Genomic DNA, 24,366 nt, shown 5'->3' on the forward strand with positions numbered 1-24,366 from the left:
AAAATAAGACCACCCTACAATCCAGCAATTGTACTATTGGGTATTTGCCCAAAGAATACAAAACTACTATTTCAAAGGGATACATGCACCTCAATGTTTATAGGAGCATTATTTACAATAGCCAAATTATGGAAGCAGCTCAGCCCCATCAACTAAAGAATGGATAAAGAAGGTAGATAGATAGATAGATAGATAGATAGATAGATGTAATGAAATATTATTCAGCCATAAAAAAAGAATGAAAGCTCGGCATTTGCAACAACATGGATGGATCCAGAGAGTATAATACTAAGTGAAATAAGTCAGCTAAAGAAAGACAAATACAATATGATTTCACGCATATGTGGATCTTAAGAAACAAAACAGTGAACAAGGAGAAAAAAGAGAGAGAGAGAGAAACAAACCAAGAAACACTCTTAATTATAGAGAACAAACTGATGGTTACCAGAGAAGAGGTAGGTGGGGGGATGGGTGAAATAGGTGAGGGGGATTAAGGAGTACACCGGCCATAATGAGCACCAGACGATGTATGGTATTGTAGAATCACTATGTTGTACACCTGAAACTATTATAATATTGTATATTAACTAGAATTAAAATGACATTTTTTAATTAAAAAATAAAAATTCAACCTACTTCAAAAAAAATTTAAAAAAATAAAATAAATAAAATGTTTAACCTTTAATAACCTGTCATTTATCGAGCAACTACTATAGGCTGCATATATGATCTTATGTCATCACCACAACGCTAGAAATTGAAGGTATAATCCAGTGTCAACAAAGGTTGAGTAATTTGCTCAAGGTCACAGAACCGGTGCGTCCATTTTGACCCGGTTTTAATCAAAGTCGCAGCTTGTGCACAATTCTCTGTCCTGTTGCTTGCCACTTAAACGTGTTTCTACAACGTGGCTTGTAAAGGCAAGCGGAACTTCCTCTCCGTAGTTTGCTAGCCACTGGCAACAGTTCACTTTCCACATTTCACGGCCATTTATCCTTTTCCACAGTAGCTGAAATAATGCATTGTGTACAATTGAGTAGCCAAATAAAATTACCCCAGAGTTTGATAAATTTGCTATTAAAGGCTATTTAGTGGAAAGAAGGAAAGCTAAAATAAGACAGAAAGGAGGAGCACTGGGTAGCTCAGTTGGTTAAGTGTCTGAGTTTCAGCTCAAGTCATGATTTCACTGTTCGCGGGTTTGAGCCCTGCATCGGGCTCCGTACTATCAGCAAGGTCCTGCTTGGTATTCACTTCCCCTCTCTCATGTGCTCTGTCTCTCTCTCTCTCTCAAAAATGAATAAATAAACGTAAAAAGAGAGAGAGAGAGAATGGAGAGAGGAATTTGGCTTAAGGTCATCCTAAGAGCAAGGCAAATTTGAGACCCTTAATCATGAATGAAGTTGTAAAATAATGATGTGGATTTTAAGCTTTTTAAATTCCCTACGACAGCAAACAGAAGGGGGTGACAGAATCACGAAGCAAAATCATTTTGTTTTCATCTGTCTGCTGCCTTTATTAATAATACTTCTATATTTCTTTCCCTTTTCTCTCAGTCTCCTCTAACCAAAATGTTATCTGCATTGAGTTTTACATTATAGATAATACTGAATTGTAAAATTGAAATGCCTTTGAATGTATCCAGCCCAGGGGTTTTCCAACCCTTTTGAGATCAGTGGGGATTTCCCTGTTTCTCAAGATGGAGGACGGGAAGGGAGAGGCAGCTACGTGCGGCCCTGCCCTCCCTTCGAGGAGTCCCCACAAACCCCAGGATAGGACCCACTGTACCAGACAACCAACACAGCCTCGAGAGACCCACGTCGACTGGATGGGGGCCCCCAAGTGCTCCTTTCCATTGGATCTGAGAAGGTCATGCACAGGCCATTTGTGGGCATTAAGGACAAGGAACTGGGCTCTTCTCCCTCCAGGACAGCATGGCTCCAACTAACCCTAGGGTTTGTAATTTGTACCCAGTGCTGATATGTACACAGTATTGCTGCACTTGAAAGAAAAAAGAAAAGAAAAGAAAAGAAAAGAAAAGAAAAGAAAAGAAAAGAAAAGAAAGAGAAAGGAAGAAAGAAAAGAAAGAGAAAGAAAGAAAGAAAGAAAGAAAGAAAGAAAGAAAGAAAGAAAGAAAGAAAGAAAGAAAGAAAAAGAGAGAAAAAGGAAAGAAGGAAGGGAGGAAGGAAGAGATTTTTTGTTGTTACATGGTTCTTGATTTATGTATTTTCCCCCCTGCTTGTTACTAGACTATAATTTTTTGAATTCCCACCCCTGTATCCCTGTACCCCTGAAGAAACCCCATCAGAAAATTTAACAATGCTCGTTTTGAGACAATTGAGGGCTGCATGTGTTTTCTCAAAGCTTGATAAACCTTTAGAAGTTGTTGGACAGAATGGGGAGGCCCTATCCAGACCAAGTGAATCAGGATTCCTGCTGAGGATTGCGCGGTCACAAACTCCTTCCCCAGGGGACATTTATACATGCTAAAGTTTGACCTCAACTGATTGAGAGTTTAGATAAAATTCTGTGAAATAATGGATGTGGATCTGCTTGGTACCGGTTTGCTCCTTCATGGGCAATTCTTTTAAAAAATGCTACGCAAAAAATTCCATATATATGATCAATATCAAATTCATATAACCTACCTTTAAAAATGACACAACACACCCGGGGAGACCAGAAAGTAAGGTCACCTGATGCACATTCATGTAGGGTTCCTGTGGATCTGCAGCGAGTATATTTGCTAACTCACAGCGCCATGCTGTCTAGTCAATAATTAGCAGCCTGTTAGGAATCCTATAATCGCAGCACACAATTGTGACAGTATTCAATGCTCATTATGTGTTAGAACATTTATCCCACTCACCTTTTCTCATCGATGTATCCGAGAGAAGGCAGTTTTAACAAAAAGCCGATCTTACGGACTTGAACAAACAAACAGTTGGACAGTTCAGAGTGAAGATGAATAATTTCAGCCTCCGGATCCTGAAAAACTGGAAGGTGAGCTCTCCAAGATGAAATAATTAATGATTTTTGGAGGAGCTCATTGCAAAGATACCCAAATATTGCAAAACATGCCATCTGTGTTCTTCTTCCCTTTGCTACAACACCCTCTGTGCTCCAACAAAAATAAAATAAATGAATAGACTTGATGTTGCACCTGATACGAAGTTCTGACTCAGCCCCATTGTTCCAAATGTTAATACCTGATAAAGAGACATAAAATAGAGTTCATTAAAAGTCTATTCAGTATAGTATAATACAAAGTATAAACTGAAAGACGTTTATTTTATTCTTTATGTGGTTTGTCATATTGTGGTTCAATAGTATAAAGTTGCATTTGTATAAGTTATTGTCAGCAATGGCATATATTAAAGGCACATAAATTTTCAATAATAAAAAGAAGATCCAGTAGAACTTGAGCAAAAGATTTGAACAGACCTCTCGCCAAAGAAATAAAGAGAGGCAAACGTGTTCAACATCGCTAGCCAGGAAAGACATGTGAACTAAGACCAAATGAGATACTACTATGTACCCATTAGAATGGCGAAAAAAAAGTTTTTTAAATTGACTTTATTATATGCTAGACCTCAAGTCTGGACTTGTATTAAAAAATGCCTGACGTTACTAGGTGTTGGTGAGGATGTGGGGAAGTTGGAATTCTCATTCACTGCTTAACACGACAGAACTTTATTTTCTTACAGATCTGCAGGCCAGAAGTCCAATGTCAAGGTGCAGGCAGGACGGCTCTCCCTCGGGAGGCTCTGGCAGAGAATCCTTCATCTTCCAGCTTCTGGTGGCTTCCAGCTTCTGGTGTTCCCTGGCTTGTGGCTGCCTCTCTCTTGTTGCTCTCCTCCATGGGTCTACCTCTAAACGCCCCCCGCCCCTCCCTTATGAAGACATAGGAGTTGGCCCTCAGGGCCCATCCACATAACCCAGGACAAAGCCCTCCTCTTGATCCTTAACCCAATCACATCTTTTGCCACATGAAGTAATTTTCGCAGGTTCTTGAGCCCACTACACAACCCAAATGTCCATCAGCTGGCGAATGGAGAAACAGACGGTGATATATACGTGCCATGGAATATTACCCAGCCATAAGAAAGAACTAACTCTTGATAAATGCCATCACCTGGATGCATTTCAAAAGCACTCCGCTAAGTGAACGAAGCCAGATTCAAAAGGCTATAAACGGTACGCTTCCATTTATCTGATATTCTGCAAAAGGCAACGCTGTAGGGATTGAAACCTGATCAGTGGTTGCCAAGAGCTGGAGGCGTATGAAGGGGCTTGACTTCCAAGGGACACAGAGAACTTTTAGGGGTGATGGACACGTTACATATATTGCTTATGGTGCTGGTTATGTGACTACACACATTTCAAAACTCATGAAACTGTGCATTTAAAATGGGTGAATTTTATGTTATATAAAGTTGACCTCAATAAACCCACTTTTAAAAGGCCTATCCGTGAAATTTTGATAATTTCTTGCGTTTAATCTGTGATTTTTTTTTGAGCTCCCGATAATGTTCTGACAGTGTGTTATAATTTTTCACGTTGTTCTGCAGTTTTGTTTTGTTTTTCAAGTCTGGAAAATTTCCTTCCCTCCTCCGGTGTCTCCTCCTTAGAAAACATTATTGGCCACTGTGACGAAGGTAAGTAAGAAGAATTCTATACCAAGATCACATCTCTCAAGTGACACGGAAACCCTCTGTTTCTGGAATGTCTTGTAACTCCCCCAGTCCTGGGCATTTCTTCCCCAGACACCACGTCCATCTGGTTAATTTATGGGCCCTCCTCTCTCTCCATCTAGATCCCTACTCCACAGTGACACCAAAATTACCTTCCCAAGAACCAAATCTGATCATGTAATTTTTAGGCTTAAGAATAATTTTTGCTCTCTTTCCCCCTGTAAAGTAAATTCATATGCTATGCCAGTTAGAACTCTTAATAATAACCTCTTAGACTCATCTTCCAACCTCATCATCCGCCACCTTCCATAACGTACCCTCTGTGCTTCTGGCGTCTGAACCTCTTACTCTTGTATACACTGCATTTCATATTTCCGTATTTTTGCTTATATTCTTTCTGGTTCCCCGTATTTCGTCCCGGCCGCTCACCTCATCAGACGCTGACTGGCTTGGGCCTCAGGCCACTACCCATCTCTGAACCAATCATTGTGGCAAAGGGATGAGGGGCCTCTGATGGTTTGTACCAGCGACTGTCAATGCCACTGCACATGAGCGTCACCCCACACTCCAGGGATTGCCATCCAGTTGCTATTGGAGTTTCTGGGCATCAGAGATCCTTCCCAGGAGATTCTAATGTATAGCCAGGCTTGTGAACCACTGGTTTGGGCCAACCCAAAACAGTTATAAGAGGCTGCCACTCATCGGGGCAGGTGTGGCTGGATAACCAGAGGGTAGCCACGATGCCACCTACCAGCAGCACACTGAGTTGCACGGCTGTGCTCTGTTGATGTGGCAAATGCCTCCTGAGGAGTGCTACCCTGAATTCGGTAACACTTTAAAATAATTTTTTTAACGTTTATTCATTTTTGAGAGACAGAGACAGGGCTTGAGCAGGGGAGGGGCAGAGAGAGACGGAAACAGGGAATCTGAAGCAGGCTCCAGGCTCTTAGCTGTCAGCACAGAGCCCGATGCGGGGCTCAAACCCACGAAACCGCGAGATCACGACCTGAGCCACAGTCCAACACTTAACCCACGGAGCCAGCCAGGTGCCCCTAAAATAATTTATTAGTCTGAACCCCTCCATAAATTTGAAAACAGCACTATTTTCTGGACATTCATTTGGTTTCATTTACAGGTAATGTTTGGTGAGCATATGCATCCGGGGATTACCTGTCAACAGTTCCTGTGGCCTTTGTCCATTGGATGGGAACCCCTACCTTCATGCACCAGATGCCAGCTTTCATAGGCCTCCTGTAGGGATAAGGGACCTGACGGTCAAGGTAGGTATATGGGTCATCAATAGAGATGAAGAGGACTAGGCACTTCCCCTGCCCTCCCCGCAACACACACACACACACACACACACACACACACACACACACGGGTGAAGTAGGAAAGGCAGTTCGGGAGCCCACCTACAGCGCAAAGGTGAGGAGTGGAGAGCTAGGTGAACCAATTGGGCATCATCACACCCACTTTTGTTTAAACTATTTCCCAGCCTGCCCGCCCCCTCACTTCCTTCTTTCTTTTCTTATGGCCAGGGAACTAAGAATGCAGTTTCCTCAAAAAACGTTCTAGAAAAGGCCATCCCCAGCGCGCCCCTGACTAGGTGGCTATCGCAAGGCAGTGATGGCGGTGCGTCTACACAGCCTTTCTTGGGACCCCTTAGCGGCCTCCCTTTGGCCCCAGCCGCGGGAGGGCTGCCCCCCCCCCCACCCCGCCCCGCGCCGCGCCGCGCCGCGCCGCCTTCCCACCGGCGGAGGACCCCCTGCGGGGGATCCCGGAGAAGCCCTCGCGCAGCCCCGGACCTCCCCGTGGGAACGCGCCCGCGGCCGCCCTCCCCCGGGGCCCGTGCCGCGCCCCTCCCCGCCCCCGGGGCCCGGAGGCGCGGCCTGTGATCGCGTTCCAGGCAGCAGGCGGGCTCCCGGGCCGGGCGGGCGCCTGTGATCTGCGGCCAGGGAGCGCGCGCGCCGAGCGTCCCCGGGCGCTCGCCTGTGATCGGCCGCCAGACGCGGCTCCGGGCCCGCGCCCGATGCTCCCGCCCGAGGTGGCCCCGGACAAAGGGACCCCGGCGCCGCGCTCAGGCCGCCGGCCGCGGTGTGCCGCGGCTCCCCGGAGGGCTCGTGCGCCCACCTGCGCCACGACATTGGCCACGTCCGGCGAGGGCCCCCCTCCCCTCCCCAACCTTCGCAGCAGGTATCCCTACTGTCCGCTCAACGTCCGGACAGAGCGAGGGGGGAGAGGGACACCCAACCCCAAGCCACACAACGCCACACAACACGGCCCTTGGCTGCTTGTCACGTGCGCGAGAAAAGAGAAAAAGGTGGCTTCGTGCCTCCTTGCGGTCAGCAGTGCCTCTGCTTTCCCGGGCCGGGGACCAGTTGGAGGAAGACCTCTCCGGCGTGGTATTCTAGTTAGCGCAGGGTGATTCTCAGAACAGGTGTGAATCGTGTGGCAAGAAAGAAACATTTCTCCCATAAACGACTCCCTGTGCAATCTCAAAGCAGACAAAAGCCTCACATTAGCATAGGTTGTGCAAAGCCACCTGTTCAAATAACTCAGGCAAATAGAGAAAAACAGCCTCGGAAGAAGAAAAGAACACAAACCAGTGCAAATACTTGAACACAAGTCTAAGGATTAAGCTTCCTCGGAGTAACAGGCAGGAATGGGGAGAGGAGTTTCCCATTTGTAACACAAACTTGCAGGAGTTATTTTTAGCAGCCTATTTGATCCCATTAGATGGGGAGATAGCTTTCGCAGCCTTGTCAAAATAAAAATAGGGGAGAAAAATCCAGTCTGCTCTAATCCAGCAAGCGTTTAGGTTTGGAACTCGTGATTTCAGGCAATGAGTGAGCAGATATGATATTGTTACCAAATCATAGCTAGGCCCTGGAGAGACTGCATGTAGGGTTGTTACTGCCTGCTTACCTCCCAAGAAAACAAAAACACGATTTCATCAGCATTAATTTTCAACATTTTTGAAATGTTATTTTTACATTTGTTGTGTGGCGTAAGAGAAAAGCGGGGGAAGGAGTGGAACACTGCAGGGAAAGGAGCCAAGAGAAACTCCATTTGGGGAGAGTGGGTGGGAGATCAAAGGTGGTGGTGGCAGAGCTGGGGGAGGACCAGGGCCCCGCACTGTGGGAACAGAGCCCATTGATGCAATGGGAACACGGGCAAACAAGGGGCCAGAACCACCCTTAGACGGGGCAAAAGGCGTCTGGTGCTGACATGGCCAGTCCCCACGGGATGAAGCGTCTTGAGAGCCAAGGGGACACAGCCACCCAGGGCCCGTTCCCTCCAGGGCTCGCTACCCGGGTGTGGTCCACAAGCCAGCAGCCTCAGCATCACCCGGAAGCGTGTGCAATGCAGGCTCTGCTGTCTGATCTATAGCATGTCAGCAAGATTCCCAAGTGGATTTTACACACATTAAAGATCCAGAAGCACCGGTCTAGACCACTCAGGGCAGCCAGGATGCTGGAATGGCCCCACCCCCAATGGCTCCGGCCCACTTGAAGGAGGCCCTGCACGGCCCTGTTGCCGGCGTCCATCCTTGAAAGGGTTACAACATCCGACAGCACTGGCGTGAGCGTAGCCCTGGGCCTGGGAGGCCTATTTGCCAGGGGAGGGATGGGTGGGCAGAATTGCCTGTGCCATCTGGGGTGTCCTCACTTGTGCAGATGAGGCTTTCCCAGGTGTGGGCTGTGGGCATGGGCCAGCTCTCCCTACTTCCACATTTCAGCCCAGAACTCTGAGAACCCAAGAATTCTAAATGTGAATGAGGCCTTCCAGGTGGTTCTGAAGGATTATCAAGGTGGAAGGACAAAACATATTTTATTGAACGTTTTGTTAGTGCGATTGTAGCCTTACCTATCTAGACATGAGATATGTGGGCCTCCATTTGTTCTCTTGCTCTGGGCTGGAAAATAGTAGGAATGGGTCCTGCCAGGAGTAGACTGTTTCTACATTAAGGCAGGAAAAAAAAAAAAAAAACCCAGAGAAATGATTGATATAAATAGCACACTTAGTATATAAATACACATCACCAATCAGTGATCTAAACGTTTGAACTACATCTGAATTTTTTTGATGTTGCGATGCAGGTGACAGTTGTTTGCCTGAAACAAGGTTCAACTTGTTCAACTAGTACTCAGTGTGAAAGCCATTCATTCTTTCACCTGACACTGATTATTCTAGTATGGTCCAGAAGCCGTGTGTAGCCAGGCTCTGATAAAAGAGGATTGCTGCCCTCAAAAACTCCCTTGGCACCTTAGGGAGGCAAAGACCTCCCTTTACTAAGCAAGCCTGGTTTCTCATGTTCCTTCTCCCCAAAATGATGAACTCGAACTCAAATCCTACAAGATCCTTGAACCAACTTTGACCCAGAGTGGGTTTGAGGGATAAGTCAGCTTAATAGGCAAGATGGGCAGGTAGGTGGTGGTCTAATCCGGCTACACACAGTGAAGCAGAATTCAATTGCTTATGTGTTATATAGGATGTCACTGTGTTTGACGTTATGCAACATGATTGTTGAAATATCTTTATTGGTGAAGTTTCTGTCATGTTTCCTAAGGAAGAGCCCTTCCCTTACAGGTGAGTCACAAACACCACTTCCTCAAAATCATGTGTGCTATATCCATTGCTTCTTCTGTTAGGGAGAAAGCAATATGGTCAACTCACCTTAAAGTATTCGTGACTTCACATTTAACACCTTCACTAGAATACAGGATGTCATTTTTTAAAAGGACCTCAAAGAAAGAGCACAAGGTATCCATACAAATGAGTCACCGATGATGGCCCTTCAAGCATCAGTGGAAAACATCTTTTGGGTGGAGGATTTTCCCAGGGCTCCTTCAATCCCAGTACATGGGTGGGCACCTGGTCTACCTTCTCAAAAACCTAGCTTTGAAGGCAGGCTCCAGGCACCGATGAAATCAATATGGTGATATCTTTGTTAGGTAAGGGGTGGCTACTGCTGACTTCAATACAGAACTAGTTCTCAAAAAGGCTGTACTACCTCTATCCAAAGATCAATCGTCAGGAAACTCTTTAAGCTGGAATCATGTTCTACTTAGTGGGAGAGGGAACAAAGCTGAGAAAGCAATGAAGAGAACCCAAAGCTACCTACAGGCAGGTAACCTGTCCTTCTTCATTGACGGCACTTGCTGATGTCCAGCCACGGACCTTATGGCTGAGCTGGCTTGTTGATACAGTCTACTTACCCATCCTCTCCCCTGGAGCCCCCCTGCTTGAGAAAGACTTGAAAGTCCAAATTCCACCAAAACAAGTCATTGTCTTAGGTTCCTAGTCATCGTCCGCATTTTTGCCCTGAAACATATAAATCAAAAGCTCGAACATTATTGCAATATGGGGAAACGCCAAGTTTCTTGGGGAAGTTTGCCTAAACATTCCTCTTTGCCCGATAATTTGATTTTAGGTGCCTCCCCAAAAGACATGTGGTAGCAAATTTAGACCCATTGTGTAATTTAGAAGCCAAAATGTCAGTAAAACCTAGATGTGAAACATGGCAGACCATTATTTTTGCCGTTTGGATATTGCATTGACAAAATAAGTTGAGTTCATCACCGTTAACTTGGTTTTCTCTTTACCCCTTTCATGGTGACATTTATGTCTGTATAAAAAAGACTTCATGGTTTTAGAAATGGATGGCTATCTGTCCTAAAAGTGTCGCTCAAAAATTGTTTTCCAACGCAAATGAAGTCTAGTACTCACGTGACCTGTACTTTTATGGGAATACATTGGAATTTTCAAACTGGCCAGATGTTGCTAGAGAAGGAGAACACCGGAAAGATATGTAGACCATGGTACAAAATGTTTCTAAGGAACCCGTACAACTCATGAGCTAACGGAGTATCCGATGTAAAGATATTGAAGCTAGGAGCATCTGTGTGGACAGTAAGACATTATTCATAAATAAAATATAAACTCACTATCCTAACTGTAAGAGGCACTAAGGCTTCTCTTTACAGAATTTCTGTACCTTAGAATTAACCCATATTGAGGGTAGTGTGGAGGATAAAAATAAAAAATGAAAATAAAAATCAGCGATAATAAAACCAGTCAGAAATATCTATTGTTAACATTTTGATTATTTGATTTCAGTTTTATTTTTAATTTCAGAGTTTCAAAGATACAAATGTGCTTTACAAAAGTGTTATCAATTAGATAATGTTTTTCATTTCATATTAAATAACGAGTATTTACTGATACCATTAAATTATCTTTGGAAAGACTATTTTATTGAAGAAAAACTATAAATATTTAGTAAGAGAAATCAAATTTCCATTGGACTGTAAAGTGACCAGAGATGTTCATCTGTTTGGTGAAATCAGACATCCTTATTTCTCAGCATGATTTCAAATTGCCAAAGTGAACTTTCTTGAAAATGGTTTTCTATTTGAAGGAAAGGAATTCTAGAGTGAATATCCTTCTCTTGTGTGCACGTGTGTTGGCCTTGGTTACTACATTTACAAGTAGCATCAGCATAGCAATGACATTTTCTTATCGAGTTCACTGGTGGCAGAATCAGATCAGTTAAACCAGGTCTTCAAGAAAACTAACGAAAAGGAGTTAGTTTATTTTCAGATCAAGAAAATGCAGACCAGAATAAGCTTGACTGGTACAACTCCAGATAGAAATATCTACATATCACAGGAGACAGAGAGCCTTCTGGAAAAAAAAGAATTTACACCAGGACACATGGTTTGGAATCATCCACAGTGCTTCTGTTGAATGGCAATGAAGAGCACTTTGTGTCGCAACTGTCCGTGCAGGTCCCGGGCATCCACTCCTAATTGCTCTTCTGTTATTGACAGAACGGCCACTCGGAACTCAGGGGGCAACCAGAGGCGGCCGCCCCCTCCAACAGTGGAGGGCATGACAGTCCTGGAAATTTGGCCCATCAGTGAGTCTGCCTTTGACGTTACTGTATCCTTAAAACGTCACAGAATGCTGTATCCTGCCTACGTGAAAAATAATTTGGTTAGCGGTGGGGGGCACCTTGACTGCGGGGAAGGTGGGCTTTCGCTTCAAGCTGGATTGGATCCCCGCAGCTTGGACGGAGCTGTGCCAACCATGCTCACAAAACTTAAATTATGTGGTGATTTTTATGGACCGCGTAGAGCCAACTCTTGCTTATCCGAATGTGGAGGTTTCACTTTGCGGTTGAGCTGGGGGGAGGTTTTTTGTTTTTGTTTTGTTGTTGTTGTTGTTGTTAACTTTTTATTTTTGAAAAAAAGAATTATATCTACATAAAAGTTGCAGTAACAGTACAATGAATCCCGTGGAATTTCCAACTAGGTTAACTCCCTTCACACTTTTAACTAATTTGCTTTCTCCCTTTCAAGAGAGATAGATACATAGACATATCATTTGATCCAGGATGATATAACATAAATATATGATACAGTATAATATATAACATATATACAATCCTTTTTACTGAACCATTTGAAAGTAAGTTACAGACCCCATAATCCTTTACTGCTAAATACATCAGTGTGTATTTCTTGAGAATAAGGACATTCTATTAAGTAACCATGGTATGAATCAATTCAGGATATTTAATATTGATATGCTATTATCTACTATGCAGTTCTCATTCCAGTTTTACCAATTATTGCAGTGCTGTCCTTACTGAAACTTTTTTAAATCCAGGATCACACAACGCATTCAATTGTCATATCTTTGCAGTTTCCGCTTAATATGAAATACTTCCTCAACCTTTAATTGTCCTGCACATTTTTAGCATACAGGCCAGGGGCACCTGGCTGCCTCCGTCAGTGGAGCATGCAACTCTCGATCTCAGGGTTGTGAGTTGTTCAAGCCCCACGTTGGGTGTACAGATCACTTCAAAAAAATTTAAAAAAATAAAGAGCACAGGCCAGTTGTTTTGTCGAATGTCCTCAATTTGGGTTTGTCTGTCTGTTGACTTGATTTAGGTTATACTTGTGTTTTCTTTTGTGGAGAGGCAGAAATACCACAGAAATGATGCCTTGTCATCACTGCCTCACCCACCCAGAGACAAGGGTGTCACTTGGTCCATCACTAGTAACGTTAACTCTGATCACTTGGTTAGGGTGGTGCCTGCCAGATTTTTCCACTTTAAAAAGATACAATTCCTCCCTTGTGAACCAATTCGTCTGGGAAGATCTTTTCATTTCATGAAAATGCCCTACCCCTTTCCGCAAAAAAACCCATTCACCCTATATTCACTTACCAGCCAACGCTGGGCTTTGACTTCTGACAGTGATGGCTGCAACATGGCACTTTGTCTGTCCGTCCTCCTACATCTATTAGTTGGTATTTCACTGCGAAAAAGCTTTCCCGTTTGCCTACCTATCGCCTATCTTATTAGAATCAGTTTGGACTCATGGACTTTTAAAAAGCCATGGTGTTATAAAACCTAACTTTAAAAATCCTCAACCCTCTGTGGACTGTTCCTTTCTTAGAGCACTCTTAACATGATATGAACTCTGTCTCACAGAGACTCATTTTAATTTTTGTCCAGGTAGCTTGCAAAATTTAATTTAAAAAATGTTTTTCACGTAATGCCCTCCAAAATTAAATACGATTAGCTTTTGGATCAAACACTGTTTTGGAATACCCAAAACTTCCATCTATTGGGATGGATAATTGAGTTGGCGAGTTTTAGGAGTATGCTTGCTGAATGAAAGACTGAACTTAGAACCATCCAACGTAAGCTTTCTGTAAAACATTCGTAGTGTATCTACGTCTTGATCTTGGTGCTTCTTAAAAAAATCTTACAATCCCAATGTTGACCCCCAAGGCAAGTTAGATGGGCCGGGAGTATACATGGAGGTCTTATAGGGCTGGGACATGTTATTCCTTTTATTAATGTTATTTTTAAGTTCTAAAATCAAATAAATCCTATGTTTGTAACTGTTTTTCAACACAGACTGCTGTTTTAGTTTTTGGGGGGAAATGAGGTTATTTTCCTTAGCAACATTAGATTTAAAAAGCAAAAGCTCAGTTAATCCATATTCTGTTTTTGAAGAGAAATCAACAGCTTACACATAAAACCTTAAGTTCTTCAAAGGATTTTTCAAGTGGCCTGGTGTGTCCCCGGGTACCTTCTCCAAGACCATGCTGTAGATTCAAGGATATAGTGGGTATAAACACAAGCACAGTATTATTTTTTAAAGTATCTTTTTAGACTAAGGAAAAAACTCTTAGCTTTGAGCAAGAATTTTTTTTAACTTTTTAATGTTATTAAATATTCCAAATGTAGAATAGAACCTTTTGAAAGCCTAGGAGGTCAAATTTTAAACATAAATATCATGGAATAATTTTTGCATGATATGGTAACAATTAATAAAGAGGCCAATATTTATTGAGAGCTAACTACATATTCAGCATTGTTCTAAAGCAATGCTTCTCAGCTGTCTGGGATTAAGAATCAGTTTTACTAATTTAAATTTCCAGTCCATTGCAAACGAATACAAGATTCTACTGCTCACAGCTAGTGTATAGCTCGGGTCACACACTCCTCACCATGGAAGTTCACCAAATTGTTCTCTAGCCTGTTGGACAAGATTCCACAGATCCTGAGTTCGGATGTCATGGCGAAGTCAAATGGCTAAAGTGCTTCTAGTTTTCTTGAAATTCTTGGTTGCGAACAGTTCGTGGACTGGCACTAGTCCACGGACCACACACTGTGTCACAGTCATAGTTAAGCCTTTGCAAGAGCCCTCTGAGAAATGTACCATCCCCAATTTTACGAAGGAATTGAAGCATAGCATGTTGTTTCCTGACCATAAGATCCCACAACGAGCAGGCAGAACTCCTATCCAAACCCAGACCGCCAACGTGCAGACAAGACAGTATTTGAACCTGTAAGACTGACTCCAGAGCTTGTGCTGGTTTCCTTTCAATTACATGTGAAGTAAGAAGTTCGTTTTAGGCCATAAGATGAGGACCTCCTCAAATATACCTTCTACATACAGTCTACAAACCTACCTTCATCCACACCTACCTTGCTCTCCTCTCTCGGTGGAAGAGGGGACCCTCTTCTTATACAAGGTCAATGAGTCCAGCCTGTTTCTTTGGATGCTCTTGGCCCAACAATCACCCCAACCCAAGCAACTATACAAGGGCAGGAAACACATCCACTTTACAGATGAAGCAGCTGAGGTTCAGAGAGGCTGAGAAACCCAAGCATGTAAGTAAGGCCACCTGGCTACAGGGTGACCATATCCCATCTTTGTCAAGGATGGTGCTAATTTACTGCCCTAGCACCTTCTGTATCGGAGAACCAAAGTGCAACATGTATCAAAAAAGACTCCAGTACTTGATTAGATTTTTGAGATTTATTTAATTTATTTATTTACATAGATTCACACCTAGTGTGGAGCCCAACTTGGGGCTTGAACTCATGACCCCCAAGATCAAGACCTAAGCTGAGATCAAGAGTCAGACACTTAACTGACTGAGCCACCCAGGCGCCCCATGAGAGTTAATGTTTCTTGTTCAACAAGAAAGGAGTGAAAATTATTGGTTATATATATATATATATATTTTTAACATTTATTTCTAAATTCCCAAATAAAATACAAAATGTAAAGAAAGACTTTGTGTGTGAATGTGGTTATCCTTTAAAATACTCAATTTGATAAGGATCAAAACGCCCAATAAAACACATATTTTGTGAAAGCGAATCCACGAATTTATTGCAATTTTTGAGAAAACCTATGACTATTTTTCAGCCTGTACTTGTGGAATGATGTGGTCTTATAACTTTCTGATGGAGAATATAATTTCCTTTTATGGACAATCAATTTTCAATGAAAGATCTTTTGAGAATTCACTCTGTCACTAAACATGGGTTAACCATTAACATGGCTTTTAGGATTTTTGTTGTGTTAATTTGAACTTTCTTAGTTTTCCTCATTCCAAGTGAAAGATGTCTTTCCTTTTAGTCAACTGTAAGTTAAACCATTCCCTGAACTACATTAGAGGGATTTTACAATTTATTCTTGAGAAGTGGTGTCTTGAATGCCCTAAGTTTTCTAGGGTAAAGATGTATCTCGAAAACCCTCCAAAACAGAATTGTGGAAAGTGACTTTACACATTCAGGTGCTAAATTTCACACACTTCAAGGCATAAGATTCGGAACATGATTAAACTTCAGAATTAGATAGGAAACAAAATACTCAGGTAGTATCTTTAGTCAAACCCTCCGTAAAAACAAAAAACAAAAAACAACAAACAACAGATTTTCATCAGCTCACACAGGGACAGGGTAACCAGCTAAGTTAATCATTACCTAACCAAATTATCACAATTCTTAACAAGTCTAATTCACTGCATTGAATTGATTGAAACAGTTCCTTCATAAGTTCAGGCAGCAACCACTTATGGTGTTAGGAAACTTTTGGAGGCGATGGGTAAGCCATTTATGGCACAGACTGTGGTGATGTCTTTAAGAGTGTAGACTTATCTCCAAAGTCATCAAGTTGTACACATTCAATATGTACAGTTTTTACGTCAATCATACCTCAATAAAGTGGTTTTTAAAAAAGAACCCAGAAAAATCTTACAGTTCCTTTTTTTTATTTCCCCTGAAATTGGAGATGAAGTGAGGTTTAGCTTATTAATTAGCCACAGAAAATATAGACCCTGACCTCTCATGTACCAAGAGCTTCAAATGAGGCCATTAGCTATGGGCCACAGGACAAGGTGTCAACAGCCTCTTATCCTAAGCACTCAGCATAAGTAATTTCCCAGATGCAGGTTAGCTACTGGATTTGAATGATATTCTAAAAGAAAAACAAGGCTGAGAATTTTCCTTTTTGAATTGCAAAATGGCACATGCAACAGAAAAGTGCAGAAAATAAATGAAGAACCCAATACTGATCTAACCACCACTTGGCCAAAAAAAAAAAAAAAAAAAAAAAGAAAGAAAAAAGAAAAGAAAGAAAGACACCTTAAATACCCTAGAAGCTACCTTTTTACTTCCCCCAATTACCAACATCTTCTACCTTCCCAAAGCAACTGTTAGGCTTTAAACAGTATAAACTATGTTGGAACTTTGTGTAAATGGAGTTATATTGTTTTGGGGCAGGCTTAAATTTTTGAGGTTCACCTGTGTCCCTGATGTAATTTAATTGCTTTAGTTGGTGTGGAGTATTTTATCGCATCAGTTTATTCTCTTTTTGTTGTTGATGGGCATTTTGATTATTTCCACTTTGGGGCTACTAGGAATTATACTTCCAGGAACGTCCTCGAACACATCTCTTGGAGCACACGTGTGTGGATCACAGGGTATGCAGCTTGAGTAAATGCCATCAAAGTGTTTTCCCAAGTTTTTTCAACATACACTCTTTTATACACACTTTTATATGAGAGTTCCCATTGCTCCAGTGGCACCCCATTGGTAGTCTTTTAAATTTTAGCCGTGCTCACGGGTGTTTTGTGCTATGTCACTGTGGTTTTAATTTGCATTTCCCTGGTAACCAGTAAGAGTAAGCACTTTTCCAGTTATTGGTCACTTGGATATTCTCTTTTGCAAAGTGCCTATTTAAGTCTCTTGTCCATTTCTCTAATTGGGCTTTCTGTGTTTTTCTTAATGAGCTTTAGGAGTACTTGATGTTCTTCAGCACTGGTTTCTCAATCAGAATCATCCGTAGGCCTTGTTAAGACACAGATTACTGGTCCACAGCACCACAGTTTCTGATTCAGTAAATCTGGGATGAGACACAAGAATGTGCATTTCTGACAAGTTCCCAGGTGATGCTGATGCTCCTGGTCCAGGGACCACACTTTGAGAACCCGTGTTCTACAGTGTTTTAATGTAGCAGCAATAAATATTTCCTGTGAGTTCAGTGCAAAGTCACCTTCAAACAACAAAAACCTCAACAATTTAATACTTGTTCCAGCCTAGGGCATAAGCTAATATGGTCTCCCTTCCTGGGTGAGAGTACACCTAGGCTTGCCTCAAGGGCCGCCTGAAACCCACCTGTCTACTTAGAATATGTGCTACGTCCAGTTAGCTGAGAGAACCAGTTGATAATGAAGCTATTTTTTGATCTCTGGAAAACTTGTGGGCTTTCAACAGCAAGAATACGAGTCAGTAATCCCTCCAAGAACAAAACACAGATCTCTGAATGGAGATGAAAAGGGTCATTTATTTCAACTGAATTTTGTTTCTTTAAAAAAATTCTATGATGACACTGAAATAGAAATAAAATAGAAACATGTTTTTTTTTTAAACTGTCCTTAACCTCTAAAGACCAAATAAGCACATACACATTTGCAGTGTCTCCCACTGTTTCAACAAGCCTCATAACTATCACTGTTGCCATTTCAGTGTCATGAAATACTATCCATGACTATTAACTTACTGGCTTACTAAACTAAACATTAACCATATTATTTCTAAATACAAAGAGTCAAATAGCTACTGCACTCAAATGTTGTGTAGTTTGCCTTGAGTGCTTTTTAAGGCTTGACGCTACAAACCATTTGTTTCTTTCTTTAAAGAGTCTGAAAATCTACAATATGAGAGCATAAATATGAATGTATGCAACTTGAGGGTGGTTACACCTTATTCTCGAGGTCACGAGAGTCCAACTTAAAACCACAACAGTAAAACCTCTAGCAACCTGAACTCACATACCACAGCCACCGTCAAGAAAAACTAAAGACCCATGGTTCAAATAAAGTGCAGCAGGCCTTAGGAAGTACAGTGGTTTGCTGACTCACTCATCAGAAAGACTTAAACAAAGTGCTATTAGTGGTCAAAGGGAAAAGAACCTGGGCAGGTTCATAAAAGGGAGCCTGCTGGATACAGCCTGAGAATACACTGCACAATTACAGCCACTGTTTGTGATGATTTTTGGTTTTTCTCACCAAGTCAGAAGAGCTCGTACACACAGTGGAGACGGGATTTCAATAAATGCTAAGCCAAAAGGCTTATAGTCAATAGTCCGTCCGTTATTAGTAAACCAGAAATCCAAATGAGACTCCTATGCTGTAGTCCAGAATTACAGCTTGTGGTTTGGTCTTTTTTGAAACTATCTCCATAATGACGGCAGTTACCATGTCAGAGTCCTGCAAATCTAGAAGATGATCAATGATCACATTTGTGTCCTTCATTATCAAATCACCTACATGGCCATGGCTCCAATTCTGAGGAAGCATTATTTTCTCTTCCTTGCCTTTCAGAACATATAATTAAATACCGCCCTCCTGTATTTTAAGCATGTATCTTTTTTAGAGGGGGGAGACTCTACTATAATGTTACTTAAGATAAAGTTTATTTTTGGTTTTTCCTATTAGATTTAGCTGTACTATTTCAACTAGAGGCCTTTAGGGAGAAGTAATGGATCCTAGTTACATTAAAAAAAAAAAAAAAGTGGCGAGACAAAATGGCAACTTCACACAGTCTTCAAGTGAATAGAATCCCTGATATAACTGGAAAGTTATATAGAATTTGGGCCAGTAAAAAAAAAAAGAAAGAAAAAAGTCTGTGACAACTTTGTCTTATGCTTTACAAAATGAGCTCTGGCTCTGAAGTCTCTTAAGGCACCAAACCTGGTAGACAGCTTTTACTGGTGTCCTGCACCTGTGATTTGGATAAGAAAAATAAAAAATACTATAGCATATAAATAAAAATAGTAAATCATCCTGCTAGAGTTTGAAATCGTTGGGTGAAGTTGGAGGGGCTCTCCAAATAAACACCTTGCACGTGTAAATATTTTTTGCTAGTGTAAAAAAAGTACAAGAGAACTGACCCAGTACAAAAACTATTAGAAAAATGCCTCTGGAATAGACTTGATGCCGTGGTGCAATCACAGTGCTGTTTCAAAAATCGTAAAGGCTGAGGGCTGTCCGTTGGAAGCGTTCAGAACCACATGGCCATTGTGAGTAAGATCTGGATAGTTCCTTCTGAAGTACACCTGTAAAAAAAGAAGAACAACAAAAAAGGTATAAAAAGAACACGTTTAGAGGTTTTCAAGCCCTCCTCCCCAGGTCGATGCATTTCCATGTCTATTTCTTCACGTGAAGTGAATCACATCACGACTGGAGTAAAGTTTAAAAAAATAGGGGACGGGTTGCCTGGGTGACTCAGTCGATTGAGCGTCCTTCTCTTGGTTTCGGCTCGGGTCACGATCTCACGGTTCCTGCGTTTGAGCCCCGTGTCAGGCTCTGTCAGGCTAACAGTATGGAGCCTGCTTGGGATTCTCTCTCTCCTTCTCTCTCTGCCCCTCCCTGCTTGTGTGCATGCTCTCTCTCTCAAAATAAACAGACTTTAAAAAATAATGAAAATAAAAACAATACCATAAAAAAACAAACAAACCCACAACAGTGATATATTCCTTCTGTGAAGAAAGCAGCCCTATTAATGCCCTCAGCAGGGCGGGGGCTTAATGTCAAACAACCTGTAGATCCACTTTGGTTCTGATCGTTCTGATTCGTAGATATGTTTTATCACCACATTAAATTGATAAAGCAAAATCATTTTACTGACTCAAAACCTGGAGATAAATTAAAAACAGGGTGACAAAGAGGCTGGGGAATATAGCGTCTGCAGGAGGGTTTCTCATTTTCACACATAAAATGAGCACAATAGATTTGGATGTTAATATCAGGTTGTAATCCCTATATTTTATAAACTCTGATTGACAAGCATTGAAATGCTGGCGTATATGTATGAAATATCCCCGCGTTTAATTTGTGCGGCAGAGCAGTTATAGGGCCTATAGAAATGTGATCTGTGGATAGTGGGCCACAATAATGAAAAGAGAAGCAAAAGCTTTAACAATGACTCAACCAAGCATCTTCTCTAAAATGTAAGATGATACCAAATAATAGGACAGTTCTTTGCCAGGCCTTTGAGTTCCTGAATTCTACCAATTTCTAGCTGAACTAGAAGAGATACAGGTTTTCTGATAAATGTATAATCAGAACATAAAGGGAATGAAATGCTGTCAAGTTTCTCTGTTCCACAATCATCGGTTTTTAGTAGCTGTATCATATCTCGGTTCCTTGACAGATGCGCGTAACAAAATGAAATAATGTCAAGACTTGTGAGCTCTTATCTCAAAATGTGTTTGGGTGAAAAAGGACTTCAAATGCAATTTTTTTTTCCCAAAGAAGAATGTGAAAAGTTTTGTTTGAGTCTTTAAAACAGAAAATGTACCATCTATCTGAGGCTGACACGTGTCATGAGCTGGGTCTCTTAAGTCACACGATTCCAGATCTATTTTACAACACCTGGCTCCAAATATATGTGTGGACGCTATCAACAAAGTTATCATGGGAGAGAAGGGGCTTCACATACAAAAAGGAAAATTGCTGGGACATCTACCTTCAGATTAAGTGTACTTTCTTTTTCTCTTATTGCTTACAGACTTGCTACTCCAAAACTAACATTACATATGAAATATTGTATATTAAAATGTCACTGAAGGAGTAAAATGAGGCCTTCTCCAAGAACGTTTGGACTTCACTGGGTGAAATCTGAAGGTACTTCCATTATAACACAAGTATTTAAAAAAATACCTTTGGGGGGTGTTAATTAAAAAAAAATTTTTTTTAATTTAAAGCTATCCATATTTTGTACAGTTATAGATTTATGCACTCCCAAAAAAGAGGTATCTTGTTGAAACTAAAAACAACCAGAAGAATAAAAGTACCTTTTCATTTTCTACTGCTTGGTAGTCCTCTCCAAAAAAGCCAATTCCTTTCCCTATCACCCTCTGAATGTAATTTTTTATACAGGAAAGTCATTATTGACAACGCTTCACTGAAATGGTCTTAGCTTCGTGGTCTGAGACACCTGAAACTAAACCCTGAAAGCGAGCTTCCTGTGTATAAAATCCTTGATTTGACCCTTCTTCTCCTCATGTGTTGACACGGCCGGGAATACACTGCAGCTAACCGCACACGCAAGAGAGGAGCCCTCCTCCTCCCGGGTTATGAAGGCAGTTGGGTGACGGGTCCCCATGCCGTAGGCTCAGCCTAGGATGGGGAGGTCCATCTCCATCCACTCTTCCTGGGACTCACTGTTGACCCTGGAGAAATCACTCAAGCCCTCTCCATACCGGCGGCCTCACCTGTCAGGTGAGACAGTGACTTAACCTCATAGGAACTAATTACTGGCTACAAACTGCAGACTGAAGTGAAGTGGTGGGTGTGATTACGAAGCCACTCCGAGAAGTGGCCCCTCAGTCCACAGAAGGTAGCAGCATCACCCGCTTAAATGATGAAAACAAAACAGCTGGGAGGCCCTTTGTGGCTGTTTTGGTTTTATCTTTACAGATCCCCTGAGTTGGAGCCGAGACACCTTTAATTCGGTGAATATGGTCACCGGGGAGGCAGAAAGACAGTTAACAGACTACGAGAGGGGGCACTTGGGTGGCTCAGTCGGTTAAGCGGCTCTTGATTTCGGCTCAGGTGGTGATCTCATGGTCTGTGGGTTCGAGCCCCACGCTGGGCTGACAGTGACACACTGACACACGCTGACAGTGTGGAGCCTGATTGGGATTCTCTCTCTCTCTCTCTCTCTCTCTCTCTCTCTCTCTCTCTCTGCCTCCCTCCTACTCAAAAGAAATAAACTTAAAAAAAAAAAGTCTATGAAAGTTGATATTCACTAACTGTTGACTTTGAGCAGGCACTTGGGCTCTTGGGTGTCAACTCCTCCATTTGTTAAAAGGGGCAATAATGCCAGCTTAATACAGTTGTGAAGGTTAAAAGGAACAATACCATATAAGTTAAAGATCAGGGCAAGCAGACCGTATGCCCAGTGAGTTCTGGGCTTCTTGTCCCTCTTCCCCTCTTTCTCTTGGGTCTGGTTCATTACAGTTGCTCTAACGGAGGCTCAAACAAGGTGTAGTAATGGATGCTGGCTTGTCAATAAAGCAACCATCACGGAATTAGATCTTACTAAAAGCAACAGAGCAATAAAAGCTGCCCATGCATGAGTGAAAGCCAGCAAGTGACCTTTCATTTACATTGGTTCAATATGGTGATTTCTGGCTCCAGACTCTTGCCAGTTCACCCTCGCTAAACTGTACGGCCCTAGCTCAATTCCGGTAACTCTCAACCTCATCTTTACGGCAGGCCTAACTCTGGTTAGGTACACGCTGGCTGGTCTGTTGTTGAGGTTAAAGAGTACCAGAGAGTTAGAGAAGACCTCTGCTTTTAAGATAACAGAAATGGATTTTTCCCTCCCCTTAATCGTCTCAGAAATCACCCTAAACAGCAAGGATACCACGAGATAAAAAAGAAGCCCATCTTTAATGAAATCAGGACTCATCTGAAATCCCAAACGGCAAGATATCTGGATGGGCTGCCATATGCAACTGGATCCAGTGGGGCTGTGGTAAGACAGAGAGGAAGTAGCTAGCGGAGATCTCAGCAATCATGGGAGAGCACAGTTGTCCAACTACCTGGCAAATTCCAAGGTGAGTCAATGAGGAATGTACAGAATCCCCATCTTTGCCTGAAGCATATACACTGATGAGGCCTTAGGAGAAGGGAGATACTGACATGCAAGTAACTGCCCATCTCTGCAGGCTAGGGAGGAGGACAGGCTAAATGAACACGCATCTTCAATTTCTCTCTCTTGCTTACACACACACACACACACACACACACACACTCTCTCTCTCTCTCTCTTTCCCTCTGTCATAAGGAACTTCTACGTTAAGCAGACAGAATTCCCTTTAGCCTGAAATAATGCCCTAGCCACCATCATCCTATAAAAATATAGTCTAGGAAAAACTCACTTAATTCAAAGATGAGTGGTAGGAATAACAACAACAACCAACAACATTCTAGTAGTAGTACAGGATCTGTAAAATACACAGTGAGGAAAAGGAACAAGATAAGCACATGTCAAATAAATACTTACTGAACAAATGGAAATTTTGAAAAAAATATAATGTAATACACTCAAAGAAAATACAGAACAATCAACCTGTGGACAACAGAAATTTGAACGTTTGGAAATGTGGCACAGCAACACGAGACGATGAAGCAGGAGCTGACTGGGGCCACGAGTGGAATGGAGGAGAACAGGGAAGCATCACAGAAAGGGCAGCTGTGTGAACACAGCACAAAGTAGTTCAGCAACCACTGGAGAAACAGGATGAGACACAGGGGACAGAATTGAGAAAGCAAGCATAATTAGAAGTTAATAAGGAATTAAAGGGGTGCCTGCGTAGCTCCGTCGGTTAAGCGTCTAGACTTCAGCTCAGATCATGATCTCACAGTTCACGAGTTTGAGCCCCACGTCGGGCTCTGGCAGCTCGGAGCCTGAAGCCTGCTTCGGATTCTGTGTCTCCCTCTCTCTCTGCCCCTCCCCAGATCGTGCTCTGTCTCTGTCTCTGTCTCTCTCTCTCTCAAAAATAAATAAAATCATTAAAAAAATAAAATAATTAAAAAGGATCAAGGAGAAAATAGCCTTATAACATAAAGAACAAACAACATATACATGATAGATATGTGTAAAGAGGAGACTCCAAAGAAAGAGAACTTCAAAGCTATAATTCCAGTAACTTCCAGAAATAAAAGACATGAAGCTAGGGAACAAAAGGGTACATCATACCCTAGGAAAAACTAACAGCCTTCAAAATTGAGAAAGAGTCCTTTGGGCTTCAGGAAAGAAGATCAAGTTAAGTCTAACTTG

General features: G+C 42.1%; 1 protein-coding gene across 4 annotated transcripts in view; it reads right to left on the minus strand.

Moving 5' to 3' along the window:
* Positions 1-17,837: 17,837 nt before the first annotated feature.
* Positions 17,838-24,366, minus strand: part of ABCC4 (ATP binding cassette subfamily C member 4) — a 370,199-nt gene continuing 363,670 nt past the window's right edge. For all 4 annotated transcript variants that reach the window (XM_053217139.1, XM_027065098.2, XM_053217143.1 and 1 more), the window contains one exon: positions 17,838-19,630. In XM_053217139.1, the coding sequence (XP_053073114.1) occupies positions 19,523-19,630 (108 nt within the window). In that variant the 3' untranslated portion in view covers positions 17,838-19,522. The remainder of the gene's footprint in view (positions 19,631-24,366) is intronic.

Source organism: Acinonyx jubatus, chromosome A1 (assembly GCF_027475565.1).
Source record: "Acinonyx jubatus isolate Ajub_Pintada_27869175 chromosome A1, VMU_Ajub_asm_v1.0, whole genome shotgun sequence".
In the NCBI taxonomy this organism is placed as follows: domain Eukaryota; kingdom Metazoa; phylum Chordata; class Mammalia; order Carnivora; family Felidae; genus Acinonyx; species Acinonyx jubatus.